Source organism: Sander vitreus, chromosome 14 (assembly GCF_031162955.1).
Source record: "Sander vitreus isolate 19-12246 chromosome 14, sanVit1, whole genome shotgun sequence".
Classification (NCBI taxonomy): domain Eukaryota; kingdom Metazoa; phylum Chordata; class Actinopteri; order Perciformes; family Percidae; genus Sander; species Sander vitreus.
The window spans coordinates 12723563-12742210 of NC_135868.1; the positions used below are offsets into that span (position 1 = coordinate 12723563).

Here is an 18648-nt window from a genome sequence, read left to right on the forward strand (position 1 = left end):
CATACAGAGTAATGAGTATTAGGTATTAATAGAGCTGTAAGGACCAGGCCTGGTTTAGGGCCTAATGAGGCCCCGGGGTTATTAGAGATTCACAGTAATATGACACTTCCTGTGCTTTGTTACAGGGAGAAATAGATACTTCACTTTGAACAATCACACCTGCTGGATGCTTCTGAAACCTTTCAACTCTGGTTTATTACAAATTTGGTTTTACTTTTGTAATTTTGCCCATCAATCTATTTCACAACTCACTATATTAATTTACTACAGTATTTTAATATTTATATAGGCCTGCTTATATCCTAAATGTATTTGCTTTAATTTAATAGCTTTCTTTCTATACGCTTGGTACTTCAATATTATTTTTTTCTAGCCATAATATCTCAACAACTAGATTTCCATGAAATTTGGTACACCCATTCATGGTTCCCGAGGATGAATCCTGACTTTGGTGATCTCCTAACTGGTAACTTGAAGCACTACCAGATTGACATTTGTGGCTCAAAAAGATATCAATGACGTTAATGGCAGGCCACCAACTCTGTTTATAACCAAGCATCACAGAAATGAAAGGCCTCATGTAACCTTTCTTAAATATTATTTGAATTAGTTCCACGCCTTACATTTAGAAAAAAAAAGAGAGCACTGGTACTTAATCAGCACTTGGTATCAGCAGATTCTAAGTTCAGACTCTAAGTTCAGGTATCAGAATCAGTACCAAGAGAGAAAAAGTTGGATAAATGACATCCCTGCAGATCTCAACAAGTACTTTGGTGAGTACAATGTTACCATGAAGGCCAAAACTACAAAAAATAAGACACCGGTTTTAATAAGCCATGAAGGAGAATTAATTTAGGAGAATATGATGCTAACACTTTCTTTACCATCGTCTAGCAATTGTTCTTCCTTTACTTGATGTTACATAAAAAGATGTATGTGTCATTTTACTCTCAGCATCCTTTTACTCGCCAGTCAGTGTCAAAATCTAGAAACATTGGGTCATACATCTCATTCCCACCACCAAGTGTTCAAGGTAACATGGGAGGTTGCTCCATTTGAAATATTCACACACAATGTCAGAGCAGGTACAGCCACACCGCTAACGACGGACCTTAACACAGTCTGTGCAGTCACCGCTGGATTTTAACACACACACACACACACACACACACACACACACACACACACACTGTACAAGGTTACTGCGAAGCTGTAAAGTCACATCAGCATGCAGGAACCTGCTGCACGTGTGTTGCCTGTAAAGCACTTTGGGACATGTTCTCTGATCCATGACAAGTGAAGGGCTGAGTGGGAGGGGAGGCATAGAGAAGGAAAAAAGGGCTGCAGACAAAGAGTTTGTGTCTGGTATGCATGTGTGTGTTTGACTGTGCCTTCACACGGTCAAATCCTGTCTCATAAGCTGTTGTGATTGATGCAGCTTCACTGTAAATTAAACGTGATGTGGTCAAAATGTTCAAGTGTATCAGTGTACTGCCAATCTTTGATTTGTTGATCTAAGAGATGAAGGCACGACACTCTCTCATGGCCAAAGTGGAATATTTATTAGAAACCAGAAGCAACCTTCATCCAATCTTCTATAAACAATTTGTTTATTAACAATGAATCAAATGACTGCTTTTAATGTGAAATAGGTAGCTCAACAGTGAATTGTTAACTGACTCTGCAGTTCCTCTCAGCATACATAGTTCTCTCACAGCTCTACATAGTGTTTTAGCATCTTTCAGCTCATCGTTTTGGTTTTACAGCCTGAAATTCTACTTATTTTTGGTTCACTTTCACTGCACTCAACAGTGTCGTTTCAGGCAGCAGCAGGCCACTGTTTTCAGCAAAAGGCTCTAAAAACAACACTTCACAAACACCCCAGCAGCAGACAGACAAAGTTAGCAACTAGCTGGTGAACATAGTGGAACATTTGGCAGCTTAAGAGCAAGATATGTTTTTCAGATGGAAAGCAAAAGCAGAGCTAAAGGCAATTATAGATTATTAGCCACCAAATTGGAGTATCCCAGTTGCAATTACAACGTGAGTGCTAAAGTGAATGTTACAAGTTGGAAACTGGTAATTACATTAACTCTGATGACATGAACATAGTATTCGAGTATTTTCTCAAAGATATGAGTTCCTAAGAAGCTATACCTTTCTGTCTGTTTCTTGAGAAGCAAAAGGGATATTAACGTGAGACATTTCAGTTAATCAGTTTCTGGCTTTAGTGCATACTGTGATCATCCCAAATGCCAATTTTCTCAAGATAATTACCATTGATTTGCATTGCATTTTTGAAACATTGCCATGTAGCCTATTAATTAAAGGTTTGGCACGGTTCCAAGGCTACAGACCACAGGGACAAGATCAACTTAATCAATTAAAAACACACACAAAACATGCAACATTGAACTTATTTAGTTTGTACAACTGAGTACAATGAATGAATTAAAACAAAAGTCAGCGGTGAAAGTCGAGGTGCTGCTGCTCCTGTTATTGGTGGCACTGAGGTTGTGTTAGTGCATGTCTGTGTGTCTGGGGATAAAAAAAATAAAAATAAAAAAAAACATTAGACAGACCCCTGGAGCAGCTGTTGTCCCCAGTGTGCCCAATGCCACACACACACACACACACACACACACACACTATATTTCTTTACCAAACTGTACTCTGTTCCTTTGTTTTTCAATTGTGTGCTCTAAGCTAAAGTACACACGGACACACACAGAGACTGTTGCTGGGCTTATGCAACCTCACAGAAAGTCAGAATCAAAGGTTTACCAACAGATGTGAAAATCTTCAGTGATGTTTAGGGTGAGGGGGTTCAGAGAAACATGTGTCAATGTGTGTGTGTTGGGATCGCGGTCATCATTTAGCATTGAAATTAGGGCTATAACATGCATATATTCAAACCACCCCTCTTTACATCTGCTCTCAACTCTGATCTGACCCACACTCACCTCTACTACATCTTTTCAGAAATCTTCAAGGTACTGCACCTAAGCTACCTTCCAGTTATATCAAACACGTCCACCAGATGTCTTTTTCTACAGTATACTGTAAATCTTTCCCTCATCTCATCCCTCGCTTCTCTTTAACCCTCGCCTTTCTGCCTCACCTCATGTCTCCGATTTGCTCTCTCTCTAATCGTCTCCCTGGAGGTAAGACGGACAGATGTGCAACCTTCACACACACACACACACACACACACACACACACACACACACACACACACACACACACACACACACACACACACACACACACACACACACACACACACACACACACACACACACACTTCTTCAAGGAGGCCAGTTTAACAGAGCCTATGAAAAGATAACAGCTGTACAGTACAAATAGACACAAAGGGGGATGTCCTTGTTTTCTTTATAACTGCATTGTGACAAAAACAGTGGTTGAATACTTCAAATTACTCAACATGCTTTAAGACTGCAACTAACAATTTCCATTGTCCACATGTTGAAGGTGATGGATTAAAAGTTCTTGTTTTGTCTGACCAACAGTTTCAAACCGAAAGACATTTAGTTTACGATCATGAAAGACAAAGAAAAGCAACAAATCATCACATTTGAGAAGCTGCAACCAGGGAATGAATGAGGTTTGTTCAGTTAAAAAAATGTGACAAAATATCTCCTAAGATTGCTAGTAAATAGACATTGAGTTTAGATTTCTTTGTCAAACTATTGTTTCCAAGGTCAAAAATAAACGTTCACACTGTAACCAGAAGTGGGTTTTTTTAATTTATTTATTTTATCACTTATTTACTGTTTTACCTCATAGACAAAAACAGCTTCATCTTAATGTCAAAGACACATCTCAGTATAAACACAGTATATAAGTACAAGGTGCAAACAACCTGATGGTTGTACCAAATATTTGGTACTCATGATATGAGAAACAAATGCCCACATAAATCATACATACACACACACACAAATTAAGGGCTTACATTATTATCTGTAAAAGCATTTGGTGCAATTAAATCTTTGGGGAAAACAATTTCGGACCTGAGGGGATGACAGAGCAGTCATGAGAGGCTCACAAGCTCACTGGGAGTTCAACTCCAGGGCCTTCATCACACCAACGTGAATTCATAGTTTGGCATGAAATTCAAGTTGTTTAGATTTACACAAAGTGTGTTTTAGGTTAAAAACAAACCCAATGAGTAGTTGCAAATTACACCCACTGCATCCACCTAATGAAATAAATCCTATTCCTCGATTTTCATTCAACAGCAGCAAAATGTTTCTAAATATGTTTCAAAAGATGTATCACTTGTTTCATAATCAACTTAAAACCTAAGCAGATCTGTTCAAATTATTAAAACTTTCTGTAATGATTCATATATGGGATTTTGTTTGCTTATGTGGCAAATAGATTTGACAGAACTGATAGTAGATGGAGTTCAAAATAGCCTTGAAAATCTTTTCAGATGTGGGCTGACATCAAGTGAGACAACAAAATAAATGAAATGCAACTAAAAAAGCATTGATTAAATGTGAAATATCTAAACTACTATCAACAGAGCTAATACAAGTAAATCATTGCACTTCTATTTCTACATTTATTTCTTCTAGAAGAGTTTTTCATGACTTTTACGGCCCTAAACCTGGAAATAAACTTTTCTCTTTAGTCAACTTTAGACATGGAATTGACAGCATCCATTTTCTTTCTTTTACATCTTGGATGGTTTCATTAAACCCAACTAACATCCTACAATCATTTATCTAGTTTATATAATGCCTCTGCCAGAGTGAGACCAGTGCAGGTGTAAGTGTTTGAGTGTGAATGTGAGAAAAAACAAAAACAAAGAGAAGTGTCTTAAGCACGCCAAGAGCCAGGGGCAGGAATTAAATCCTCATTATGATCTGGCACCACCACCACTCTCTCCCTGTATGAGTGTGTTGTTCTACATTGCAATAATAATACAACTGCTTCTTGACTATTGTCTGAAGATCAAAGACCCTGGTCAAAGGGGGTTTTCCCTGCATTTTTATGTCTTCAATCAAGTGCAAGCAAGGAATAGATGCAAAATCTGCTTTTTCAAAATTAATAAAACAGTTTTATATCAATCACCTGTTTCCAAGCAGCATAGATGCACAAATGCATACTATCACTTTAAAAGTACAGCCAGTGGTAACAGAATGTACTTCACTGCAGAACAAGCAGTTTGTGTAATAAGAGCAAGAGGCACATCAATGCCAACCATGCAGCATACGGCTGTAAATGTTCCCTTTGCAATGTCATTTGTTTATTATTGGCTAGCTGTTCCTCCTGTTTCCAGTCTTTGTGGTAAGCTAAGCTAACGGGCTGCTGGCTGTAGCTTATTTAACGTACTTTAATTTAGACCGTAGAGTGGTATCAATCTTCTAACTATCTAACTCTCGGCAAGACAACAATCAAGCATGTTTCCAAAAATGCCTAACTAGCGCGATTCATAAAGACAGTATTTTATATGTAAAATATCTGGATCACCTTTGAAAATATAAACCTCAGACTGGTGATTAAAAACCATAATAATCATTTTTACTGCCCCACACACAAACACACATTCATAAAATTCAATTAAATGTTTCAACCATTAAATAAAAAGCCAATCAGATTGTTGCTCTAAAAATAAATAGACTGTTGACAGTTTATATTGAGGCACCTCGAGTACCCGAACAAAAACAAAAACACAGATGCCCAGCCTGTTATTGCAATTAATCACATCGGACACACACACACATGTAATGATGTACAGCTTGTCAGACTGAAAAGTGGAACATGCAGAGGTCTATTCGAACAACCACTACAGCTTACTGACTGACTAGATGTCTGAACTGGCTTGCAGGCCAGCTGACTACCTTAGTTTCAGGCCATTGATTGGTTTATTGACTCTCTAATAAAATCACTGAATGATTATCACCAATCAATATCGCAGCAATTGGCATTTTCTGAAGAACACCTGAAACTAACTACTAATGGAGTGATAGATTGATTGACCAGTTTGTTAACTACTCAGCTCTGCAATACTTCTCAGATCGCCCTGAGGCTAGAAATGGAGTACCCTATATTTGTACAATATATGTACAGTAATTTCGTACCAAATAAAAGCACAAACCAGTGAATTCATACACTACAGAGCAACTAAAATCAACAGGGTAAACTTCACATCCAATCTGACTTCCTGCAAAGATGCCAAAAATTCATATCTGATGACGGAGAAAGGAGGGATGAGAGTGCTCTGACTCCAGTGAAGTTGTGTTAACAGATGCAACTCGGCAACATGCTGGTAAAAGCTGATGAATATTTCAGAATATTCGGCACACAGAGCATGAATTGCTGTTTGGAGAAACCCCTGTGCCCTGTAAATATGTATGTACCTCAGTTGGAAACAGCCTGTATTATTAATATTCACTTTTCAAACTCAGTGATTACGTTTGGTCCAACAATATGTATAGGGTGTGTGATGCAGGTAGTTAACTTCTTTCACTACAAGAAAAAATAAAAACCCCATTTCACATATGTTAAACTAATCACTGTAGCTGTAAAATGCTGAACAGAAATATAATAAAGGAGAAGAACTGAGTCCATGTATTGTAGTTCTGTTGAGGACTGCTCAGTGTGGATGTTAATGCAAACCCAAACCTCTTAAATATTTTAAGAATGTAAAAGTACTGGTCTCTTCCCCATATTCATTCAGCAGTGGTAGGCCACCACAACAGCCAGAAAACTGCTTCAGAAAAAAATAAAACATAAAAAATACATATTTCTATAACTCCTGCAAAATGCATCTGTAAAAGGCCCACTGCTTGCATTGAGTGCAGCATGCTAACCATGTGTAATGTTTACATTTTGGGGCAGCAGCAACTCATCTTGTGCATCAAACTGGACTGTAAATGTAACTCGCTGACACCTGGAGTAAAGTAATTAATACCAGTGGCTCACAGGCAAAATCACTCCCTCCACCTTTCCCATTTTTCCCCTGCTCTCCTTCTTTGCTCATAACTGGAAGCTTTCAGCAGAAAACACCGCTCTTTAATAATTTGTATTCATGTGTTATCGTGCTGGCTAAGGGCACTTTTGGCTCTCAGATATGGCTGCTGATCCAACAAGCGCACTAAAACACTGTCAACAGAAATGCAACGAAACAAGCATGACAGTCTAAAAACGAGTTATCAGCAAAATAATCAGCTAACAGCAAACACACAGAGACGCGTGTAAAATGTTACACCGATGGTACAGTGTGAGCAACAGCCTGAAAAAGCAAGATGTGTTAGTGTCTCACATGCATGGATGGCTAATGAGGCAATGGGCCCCTGGGTACAAACATGTAAAAGCCCCCACCCCTCTTATGTAGGAGCAAAACCCCCAGACAGAGACACAAAACGACTGCAAAAAATGCGTTAACGTCTCGTTTTTGGTCATTTTGGAGGTCTTTGTAGTTGTTTTGTGTCTCTTTGTGGTCGTTTTGTGTCTCTTTGTGGTCACTTTGCATCTCTTTGTGGTTGTTTTGTGGGTATTTGTGGTGGTTTCCATGACCCTTTAAAGCAAACTGTTAACAGTCACTTCATACAGAGGCTCTGGCCCAAAAGGGCTAAGCGATCAGAGGCCCTGGTAGGCTTGTTCAGTTATCCATCCATGCTCACATGTGGTATAAGGTCTGGGGTACCCACTCAGACACAGACAACACACCTGCTGACACACATCCTGAGGCTGGCTAGTATCTAACATATGTTCAATGTGGTTGAGTAGCAACAACCTGTTTGGCACCAAGATAACTGACCACCTCCTACTATCCTGCAACGTTTCCTCTCAGCAGGAGAGACAAGCTTCAAGTCTTCACCGTCTTTGTTTGTGTGTGTAATTTTTTTTTATTGTTATCTATCTGAAGAACAGATATGTGTCTGCAGTTGCCGTGTGTGTGTGTGTGTGTGTGTGTGTGTGTGTCTAAATCCCCACCGCCACGTCAGAACAGTTGGAGTAACACCTCAGGTCCCCAGTCCATAGCTGTCTGAGCCACAGCAAACACGGCCGCCCCGAGCGTAGCGGACAGCCCCCACACTGCCATCTTCACAACCGCGTTCCCCTTCCCCCACAGCTGGCCACGGTCTCGGGGCAAAGATGCTTCCAGTCCTGAGTGTCGAGAGGCTACGAGCACAGAACAGGAAGGAGGGGTCAGACTGTGAGGAGTGGAGACATGGAGGGGTCAAGAGGATTCATAATGCTGGAACCTGAACCAAAAGGAGGATCAAGCTGCATTTTGTTACTGGGATTGAAAACAAAAAGGGGATCAAGGGATGTCAAAACACAAGGAGTACAGACAAGAGGGGCAAAAGTATTAAACAACCAATCTTGCTCCATCATCTGTTCTAAGAAGTACTCTCACTTTAATTACCTAGAGGCCCAACGAGTTCTAAACTCCACTTAAAGTTAAACAAGTGATGAATGTTGGCTAACATTTAGACAGCAGGTTGTCTCTTACTGACTCCGATTCATTGTCTGCCACAGTGAAATCAGGAGGTGCTCTTTCGGTCCGTTACACACCTCATATTGGATGCTGCTAATTGAATTTTGATGAAACTGCAGGGAATGATGTGCATCAATTTTAATATTACATTGTTTGGCCCAAGGGGAATGTTAAAGCATATTTGTGATTGCCTGTACATCACAGACAATATGTCAGAAGCCACTGATCAGATTCTCACAAAACCGACGGGAATAACGCATCTCTTTGTTCTGTTCTGGCATATTGCACTTGATTGGTCTGATGGGGGTACTACATCATTTGTTTACTTGTTATTGATTGGCCCAAAGGGGGCTGCGTTTGTGGGGTTGACATATTTATTGCCTTGTTCTGAAGAGTTGTGTTCATGTGTAAAATGTTAAGAACTGTGGATCCATCAAGCGATTTTGATGTTTGAAATGTTTGTTCTTACAATCTCCCAGTTCCCCAACTTCAAAGAGCATCCAAAATAATTTACTTTCACTTCACTCATCTGCACGTGTGTCTGTACTGTCTGTACGTGTGCAGTCCTTCTTCAGAGTCAGTATTAAGATTACAGTTCCTATTTTTTACCGTGTCTGGAGGTGGTGGAGCCCTGGGCCTTGGTGAGGCGTTGGAGAACTGAGTCGGGCCTCTGGTGGAGGGTGGAGAGTTGAAACGCCTGGAAGGTGTTGATGGACAGACTGACAGACAACAAAGGAAGAGAAGGATGGAAAGATGGAGGTGGGGAGAGTTAGTCGGTGATGGAGAACAGAGTCAGGTCTAAGGTGAAGCATAGGCAGCTGGAATGACGTGAAGAGATGGATTGAAGGATCAACTGATGGATAAAGACAGGTGGGGGAAGACAATTTGAGAGATCTGCTAACTCAGTAGTTCTTGTAAATAGGAAGCTATGGGAGTAATGCATTATGGGACATCTTTCAGTCAAGGCCTTGTGTCAGTGATGTCACTTCCTCTCCTGAACAATGACTGTAAGTAACACTGAAGGACAAAGAGAGGGAGACTGATGGAGAGACTAGTGTAGTTGTGAATCTAATGTTTCCTCCTCGATAATACAAAATTTGGAAAAATGGTCTCATGCTTGGTTACACACACATACACACAAACTAAATGGCCTGTACATGGAAGCAGCACCACTGAGTCTGGAAGTCAGCGCAGTATATGAGAGGCCTACTAAGGAATTACATGATGTAATTCCTTAGTAACCCTCACCTGTAATTTACATCACACTCAAATACACCATCTCAAAACATTTTATAAACTTTTGTATTAGTGTCACGTGTTCTGAAATTCTTGAGCACAGAAAGTGCAGGTGCAGGAGCAATTAGTCAAGTAATTGATTGAGTTTATTGACGGATCACTTTCAGACAACAATTTTGACAACTGACTAATCGTTTGTCATTTATTTTCAAATATCCACGGTTTCCAGCGTCTTAAATGTGAACATTTGCTGGATTTCTCTGAGCAAGTCATTTGAAAATAATAAATGGTAGATTGTGATTCATTAACCAAAAACTGATTTACCGATTAAGTGATGATTAAAATAAGCAAAACAGTTCGAGTAAATATCAAAAGGAAAAATGACATGCATGACTTTTATTAAATGTTTTTCCCACTTGCTTGAGCAGAATGCAACAATTATTATTTATAGAGCACAGTGGGCTTTACACCTTCTATCCTTAGACCTTCGATTTTGGTAAGGAAAAACTCAAATTTATAGATTAAAGTGCTCATAATTATGATTATTACTGAAGTATGACACCTCATTCATCTTATATGGATGCATAGTAGTAACATTATTATTATTAACAATTTTTAGTTTAAATTCTTGTCCACTCACCTCTTGCGAGACTGCAGTGCTGCCCGCTTGGCCAGTAGAGATGGAGGGTACTGGTCAAACAGGTCCTGGGCCTGGCCAATCAGGAGCTCATACGGGAGGTCCTGGGGGATGCGGGAGAGGAGGTGGTGGACCATGGCCATGTCACACTCTGTCGTCTTTACCTCCTTCTCTCTGTGCAACACAATCTGTGGAGTAGAGGAGGGGTTAAAGGTTTTTCTGGGTAACCTTGGAGCAAACATGAATTAGAGTCTACATACTGTACACTGTGTACCTTTAGTGATACTAATGAGGCAGAATGAGCGCTTTAACAGTAAAATAGGCAGATGAAGAGTTAACCCTCATGCTGTGCACTGTACTCAGCCTTGGAGGAAACATGAACTTCCTTCTGCTTTGTTGTTTCACACACTTCAAACAGAACTCTCCCTCTGCCCAGCCCCTTCGCACAAGCACACGCACACACACACTAAGATCCTCAACTGCAAAAGAGAAAAACGTGCACAATAGTACATGCTAATTAACATGCAAAAAGGTCTATCCACACTCAAATTAACACCTATTTCCACAAACACACATGCACACATAAATGTTCCAGCAGTAAACATTTCTGCCAAAACAGTTGGTTTGAGCACCACGAGGACAAGTTTTAGAGAGTACCAAGTGAAAAAAGTCACAAATATGAAAATGCTTTTCCTTTGTAATCTGTTTATCCTTCTCAGTCAAACATCAGTCAGCTCTCCTTGTCATTCTGTTTCCTGATGCAGTCCTCGTCTTTTTCCCTCTCTTTCCCATTTTATCTCTCCCTCTGTACCCCTCTTTCTTTCTCTCATCTGTTCATTAGGAGGTATCTAATTAACTAGTCCAGTGACTGCACAGTACTCTGCCTCACAGTGTGCATGAGTACATAAGTGTGTGTGTGTGTGTGTGTGTGTGTGTGTGTGTGTGTGTGTGTCAGCATGTATTCACATGTGAGTGTCCTGGATTACTGACAAAACAAAGTCACTGCCTCTTACCAAATCCCCTCTTACCGTAGCGGCCAGGTAAATGGGCATCAGTGGGTGTGAGGCCAAGAAGAAGTCGTAGAGTCTCATGGTGTGTTTGAAGTCTGACAGCACGTGGCCGTACCATGTAATGAGCCAGGATAGTGCGAAGATGGTTCCCACTTCCGCTCTAAAAGAAAACGACAAATTTATAAAGAGATGTTAACGTAAACAAACAGAGGAACACACATGCTCAGAGACGCAATGCTTTATTTTTAACATTTATTTAACCAGGAAAGCCTTACTGCGATGAATACAAATGCAAATATAAAATCACGAATACAATTTTAGCTTATATATTTATTATACAGTATATTCAGCAATAATATGAAAACGTGGGAAGATTATACTGTTTTCCTGTCTTCTAGGCACCTACTGGTTTCATCACATCACAATCCATCACAAAGAGCAAGTCTCTCCAAGTCAATTTTCATACTGTAATCAAAATGAATGAAAACCAATGGCTGCGTGGAAGGTAGGAAATAATTTGGAAAACTAATGGTACACCCAGCGGTGTGGAGTACTGTACAGTATAAGCAATTCTTAGATAAAATATAAAAAAGAAACTGGTGTGATCCAGTTAACCTTAGCCAAAAAAGAAAATAAAAATGTCTAAGCAGAGAAGCTGAGATGCCCTGACTTTTAATCCCTAGAATGGTTCAAACGCTGCCGCTGGATCCAATGATTCCCGAAATCTATCTCAAATGGATTTTGGTTAGACCGTCCCTGAGAAACTACTACATTTTTTAAACATGTCTTCAAAAAGGTTTGTAACACAGGTTTTCCCTTAAAATGTGTATTCTCCACATTTTCCAGGGATGAGGACATCATCATCATTATTATTATTATTTTCTCAGACTTGACAAAGCTCGTCTACAGCCACAGAAGACATCATACAACATGATTGTCTGATTTGTAAACTGAACTTGTCATAAATTGTAAGGCTTAATCCAAAGGTAATAAAACCTTGGGGTGTGCAAGATTTTTAAAGAATTGGCTATATGAAAAAAAACATTTGGAAGGTAAATTTTCTTTACCTTCACATACTGTTTATATCCCTCCTATGCCCTTCCCTTCTCTGTCTTTGTTGTGTGGAGAAAAAGAATATGTAGAAAATAAATAAATAGGTAGTTTTTTTTGACAGAGTCTCAAGTAAATTGGATACTCTTAGAGGTTGTTGATGAATATTAGATAGGAACACTCAGGGAGGAAGAAGGATAAGTACAACGGAGTGACAAGTGAAAAGAAGTAGGGGGAGTGATGGACAGGGGGTGGGGTAAGGAGAGGGAGAAAAGGGTTGGGAGCATATGTGATGAGAGGGACATAAAAGAGAGAAAATGAACTAGGAAAGAGAGAGAAAGGGGAAAGAAGAAAGGAGGCAAAGATAAGAAGGCAGGTAAGGGGAAGTGGAAGTGCTCACAAAAAAGAGCGTTCCAAACTTTGAAGTCTGGTGTTGTTTATCCTGCTGTTTTTTTGTGCTTTTTCTGTTTGTGAGTAGATGGGCAATTTGCAAATATGGAGGATGCCAGCACAGCATCAATTATGAACAGGCAACAAGACAGCAAAGTTACTGTAGACACACAGGCAAGCATGTACGCACGCACGCACGCACACACACACACACATATACATAAAAATTCCTTTGAGGACATTTCATGACTCACAAACATCCCAAATCCTAGTCCTCACTACAAATCCCAACATTGACCTACAGTAGCTAGTTGTTTCAATAAACTGCAAAAAGATCATGAATCATGTTTTGGCTAATTACACCTAACAAATAAAAGTAAATGTGGTGCACACCTTGCACAAACTGCTCTGAAACAGCTGTTGGACCATCTGACACGAGAACTCCCCAATGAGATTGAGTTCCAATTCAAACACAAACCATTCCACGTTTGTCTCTCTGTGACGCTCTCAGGTGAAAATCAACATTGTGATGCCCTCTAGTGTTTTTAACTTACATTACCATGTTTAAAGCAACTTACAAAAAGTACATTCAAATTTGAGTGTGTATCTCTCTACTAAAAACAGCTAGAAGTGTGTTCAGTGCAGCAGTACAGTAGTGTGTGTGTGTGTGTGTGTGTGTGTGTGTGTGTGTGTGTGTGTGTGTGTGTGTGTGTGTGTGTGTGTGTGTGTGTGAGAGATTACCTGATCATGAACTCATGTAGTTCTGTATCAACCTGTTCCAATATAGGCATCAGATAGTTTAAAATGTGTTTAGTGCTGTCCATGGTAGGATCCATGAAATCCCTACAGACAGAGAAAACAGTCAGGCAGAGAAAACGTTTTGATGTACAAATATTATTGCTAAATAATTTGTAATATAGTTAGTTAATTGTGTCCTGTGGAGAAAAAAAAATAGAAAAGAATATACAACCTGAGATGGTGATTGGACAGAGTGTCCAGCATGGCGATGGCCATTCGCTCCCCAACTACCAGCAGCAGAGTGACGGCCACATCATGGTAGCCTTGGTAGTAATGGAGCTGAGGGTTGCATTTCAAAACTTCCAGTATGATGTCAATCAGCTGCTCCTGAAGAATGGCTTTCTCTGTGGCTGGCATACCTGAGGGAGATCATACATAAATACAATGTTAATAGAAAAAATAACACACCCAAAAACAACTGGGAAATGCCTGTGATTGGCATTGTAGTAGTCTCGCATTGCCAGACCTACCCAATCGTCTTGGGCACTAAGTGCCGGACGCAACAACAGTGCCTCTGCAAAATAGCCTTGGGAAGGAACTTGTTTTGGTGGAACATGTGCACATTGTTTTAGTCGTGCAACAGCAAATTCAGATTGGACAGATAATCTAGCTAGCTGTCTGGATTTACACTGCAGAGATCTGAGGAGCAGTTAACCATAGTCCTAATAAATCCACCGGAGTTTAGAATGCCAACACAAAGAAAGCGGAAGGTGACGGACATCCGGCCGAAAATGAGGAACATCTGGCGGAACTTCCGGCGGCACTGGAACTATCCCAAAAATGAAATGTCGTTGTAATAGACTAGCACTGTAGTGAATAGGTCAACACAGGTTATGTGAGTGCTTATAACCAGGGTTTTACACAGACTGCTCATTTGTGATGTGAATAAGGTCAACATAATTCCCTTGCACAACATGTGCATAAAACATCAAGCTTAACTTCCCAAAAGTACAACCTGAAAACATATTTATGCACATACACAAAAGTGCAACAGCAAAAAGACAAATGATGCATTAATGTAGCCGCTTAGTATACAGACAGAGACCAACAAAACTAAATTAGTCAGTAACTTTTTCCAAAAAATAACATTTTTTTGCTTCCTCCTGGCAGAAAGCTTTATATAGTCAACATCACAATTAACTGGGATTGAACTGACAGCTTCTCGGTTAGATAAGACACTTTGTTGCTTTCCCAACTTTGTGATTTTGGCTGACAACACAGGCGTCTTGTTACATAAGAATATTCCTTGTTGCAGCTTTTACTCAATACTTCAATAATTATTAAGCCTTGCCAGATATCTGCATGTTGCTGTAAGTACGGGGGTAGAGTTTGATCAATGGCACTGTGAGCTAACACACACACACACAGAGTGTGTTTCACTATCTTTGTGGGGACGCGTCATTGACATAATGCATTCCCGAGCCCCTTACAAAACCTTAACCATCACAACTAAATTCCTAACCTCAACCCTTGCCCTCACAATAACCTAATTCTATCCCTAATCCTAAAACCAAGTCTTAACCCTCAAACAGCCCTTTAAAAACTTGTGGGGTCCAGCATTTTGGCCCCACAAAGCTGTATTCCGGTTTTTGGACCCCACAAATATAGTTAAATAAGAAAACACACACACACACGCACACGCACACACACACACACACACACACACACACACACACACACACACACACACACACACACACACACACACACACACACACACACACACACACACACACACACACACACACACACACACACACACACACACACACCTTTAGGGAACCGCTTCATGGACCTCCTGACATCCAGGACTACTTGGTTGTAGTCCTTGTGGTTCTCCCTCACATCTCGACCTACAACAGAAGAAATGTTATTATTATTGTTGTCAGTATTAGTAATTGTAACAGTATTATATAGCACACATCAACCCAGTAAATTTTAGTATCAATCAACTACTAACCAGGTTTAGGTGGTAGATCATACACATTGATGTTCAGGAGTTTGGGCCAGACTTTCCTCCTCAGTTCATCAGTGAGCAGTCCTCCCTTACTGGCTGCTGCTCTCCTCAAGGTCTCAATGTCCACTGGATCACTGCACATTCAAAAGTCAGAATTGGACAATTGACAATGTGACAGCATGTACGTGTCCACATGCCTAGGTTATATGGACAAAGAAAACGGTTGTTTTGTTCTTTTGCAATTAAACGTGAATTCACAAAATGCTCCATTCTGCATGAGCTTTTCTGAGCCATTTGCCCAACCAGGTCCCACATGGCTTCTGACACTAATGTCTTCATGATCCACATCACACTATTCCTCTGGGCACATGTGAGTAATCTTTATGTGTGAAATTAGCATAGCAGGGAGTGATGAAGGTCACTGTCTACGGATAAATGCATACCATCTAATTGTGGAACAGCGAGCAGCAGAGAGAGGGCTATTCCCACTTGGGAAAACATCCTGTGGCTCATTGCTCTGGTGCTAATGGAGGCATTTTGTATGATGGAAACTGTCAAAACTTTATAGATTTCTAGAAATGTTGGCATATCAAGGCAGATTTTAAAGGAAAGCTACTGTGGGGTAAGAACCTTGTATCTACTGGGCAAACCGTATTACATAGGGTATTGTGTTAAAAAAGGATTAAGTGGTATTTCATCACTAGAACATAATTGTTAAATGCTATGTATTTGTACTTCAGTATTTCTCAGCCATTCTTCATAAAAAAATCATAGGGTCTCATGATTAGCAAGATAGCTAATTTGTAGCCATTTAATAAATAAGACAAATAAACATAACAGCAGTCCAGAGGGTGTTTGGACTGAATGTGACAAACTCGTAGGCCGGGAGGAAAAATGACTGAATATGTCCTCCTGGATGCCATTGAGGGCAGAAGAAAGAGAAAGCATCCTTAACAAGCAAACTGTAGCTGATAATTATATGTTTAACCTGATCAAAGCCTGATGAATCTCAGCCAACTTCTGTTTTCTTCCACAATGTGGTTCTGTAAAAGAGAGACAAAAATGAGGAGGGAGAGAGAAAGGTAATAGGATGAGAGAGGAGGGGATGGGGAGGAGGTGTGACAGAGCCAGAAAGAAATATTTGAGGAATAAAAATAAGACAGTGCATGGATAAAGTAAAGGGCAGAGAAAAAGAAGGAAGGAGACACATAGGGATGAAAAGAGGAAAGAATGATGGATAGATGATGTGGTAAAAGGGAAAGGAGAAGACATTGAGGGAGACGAGAGATCATGTTGGTGTTATAAATAGAGGCTACCAAGTGGAACACACACCATTAAGTGCCTTTCATGCAAACAATGCCTTACAATGACTGGTTATAATGAGTCACAAATATGACCATAGTTAGTTATGTACGTGCTATGCAGTGAGTTTGAATCAAATTCAAAATAAAGTGTTTGAATGACTGGGTTGAAAGGGTTAAACCAAAGTCCAGTGTTTATAGTGACATGACATAAGTGATGGCAGGTTGTTGTTTTTTTACAGTGAATAATGACATAATCATGTCCATCGTTCTCTCTCTGGCTAACAGCTTTAACTACAAATTGCCAAGTTGGCTGACAGGCTGCCACGCAATCACCACTGGTAGATAAGTAGCTGACGTTTGCTTACTTTGACAAACGTGTAAAAAGAACAGAACAACTGGCGGTTCGATACAGGTTAGGACAACAGCGGACAACTTGTGATTCGTGTCTTGTAGTTTGTGTGACTGTGAGCTGGCTGCAGTGATAGTATTAAGTTAGCTGGCATTTTGCACTGGACAGGTTAAGTTCCTGTCTGTAGGCTACACGTTCTGTAGATCGATATAAGTAAATATACAGGCTGGTTTGTGTGGCTAGTCTGTATCATAGACTGTAAAATCGGTATTTATGTCTAGTGTACGTTTATTGAACACTACCTAGTTAGCTAGCTAACTATCTGTGCTTACCTCTTGTGACAGTTCCATTCCCATTCACTCCAACTCCAGCGTTTTGTTTCTTCTTCTTTAGCCTTTTCATCCCTTTAAAAGCTGACTTCCGAATGAACACGTTTGTGTTGTGCCATAGGCAAGTTAAGAAATAAAAAAGTATGTCTCTAAACAGGTGAAAACACTGACGACATTTGGCTATACGTGAACGTTCCTCTCAACAGCTGTCCCTGAAAGAATCATACTAACTTGAGATCATCTCGCTACGCTCCAATTGGGCAGATATGACACGCAACACAGCGCACGAATGCCATTGGCTCCCCGTCGACGCACTGCAAGCTGACTTGACTGTGTAGTTTTGTAGTTCATTTGTTGTCATTATTCTGGGAATAATGGACTGTTTTATTTTATGTTATAAACGCATTCACTTGATTGAAATGTGTTCCATGACACAATTACATACTCTGAATGTGTTCACCTGTTTCCACAAGGCGACAGTAAAGCGCTATATGGCAGTTGTTATTTCATATGATATGAGTATATAATTTCTTTGTCATAATGTACTGTAGGTTAACACATGGTCAACGGTACAATGGAATGTACTGGATGAGGAAACAGGTCAATTTAGCAATAAAGGCACTAGTCATATAAAAGGCAAAATGAGATAAAATGACAAAGTAAAATGTACGATGTGATGCAAAGTAAATAATACTATGTCAATAGGATATAATGGACAATAGTGCATGTATTGTGTGCACTACTTTTTCTCTTCTGAGTGTGAATAATATAAGATGTATACACAACGAGAAAAGAAAACAACACGGATATTGAACAGTTGCAAAATCCTACATGTGGAACAAAACCATAATACCAGTTTAAATACGGAATACCAATATATATATGTAATTTCAATTTTGTATTGATTTATTTTTGTTAATTTTAATTCATTAGAATTTATTAAAGTGCAATGGTGGGATCTGTATTGTGAAGACCTTATTGTATTGCATTACATGTATGCCTACTTACATTAAAGCTGTAAGCATAGCCATGTTGTTGATATAGGTGAAATCAATGCTCTCAGTGTTTTGCTTCTGCACACTAGTTGTCGGGTCATTTTAGGACATAGG

The 18648-nt window shown here is 39.8% G+C and overlaps 1 protein-coding gene across 5 annotated transcripts; it reads right to left on the minus strand.

The window, feature by feature from the left end:
• Positions 1 to 1524: 1524 nt before the first annotated feature.
• Positions 1525 to 17777, minus strand: LOC144529008 (TBC1 domain family member 20). Of its 5 annotated transcripts, XM_078267924.1 has the most exons (11): positions 17543 to 17776; positions 16546 to 16600; positions 15561 to 15691; positions 15373 to 15453; positions 13773 to 13959; positions 13544 to 13645; positions 11366 to 11522; positions 10356 to 10540; positions 9089 to 9198; positions 7972 to 8160; positions 2449 to 2538 (listed from the first exon to the last, which is right to left on the minus strand). In XM_078267924.1, exons 1-10 carry the CDS (start codon positions 17610 to 17612, stop codon positions 7979 to 7981), a joined length of 1260 nt encoding a protein of 419 aa, XP_078124050.1. In that variant the 5' UTR covers positions 17613 to 17776; the 3' UTR covers positions 2449 to 2538; positions 7972 to 7978. The 5 variants fall into 5 exon arrangements, with proteins under 5 accessions (XP_078124052.1, XP_078124050.1, XP_078124051.1 ...); XM_078267926.1 differs by lacking the exon at positions 7972 to 8160 and having other exon boundaries at positions 1525 to 2538; positions 17543 to 17777; XM_078267925.1 differs by lacking the exon at positions 2449 to 2538 and having other exon boundaries at positions 5290 to 8160; positions 11381 to 11522.
• Between the last annotated feature and the right edge of the window lie 871 nt (positions 17778 to 18648).

What these genes read in the sequence shown, in the direction of transcription:
- LOC144529008 (XM_078267924.1), bottom strand. Translation starts at nt 17,612, where the DNA reads ATGAAAAGGCTAAAGAAGAAGAAACAAAACGCTGGAGTTGGAGTGAAT. An exon ending in CATGAAGCGGTTCCCTAAAG is followed by an intron (nt 13,960 to 15,372) that starts GTGTGTGTGTGT and finishes GATCTCCCTCAG; the next exon opens with GTATGCCAGCCACAGAGAAA. An exon ending in CTACGGTAAGAGGGGATTTG is followed by an intron (nt 10,541 to 11,365) that starts GTAAGAGGCAGT and finishes TCTACTCCACAG; the next exon opens with ATTGTGTTGCACAGAGAGAA.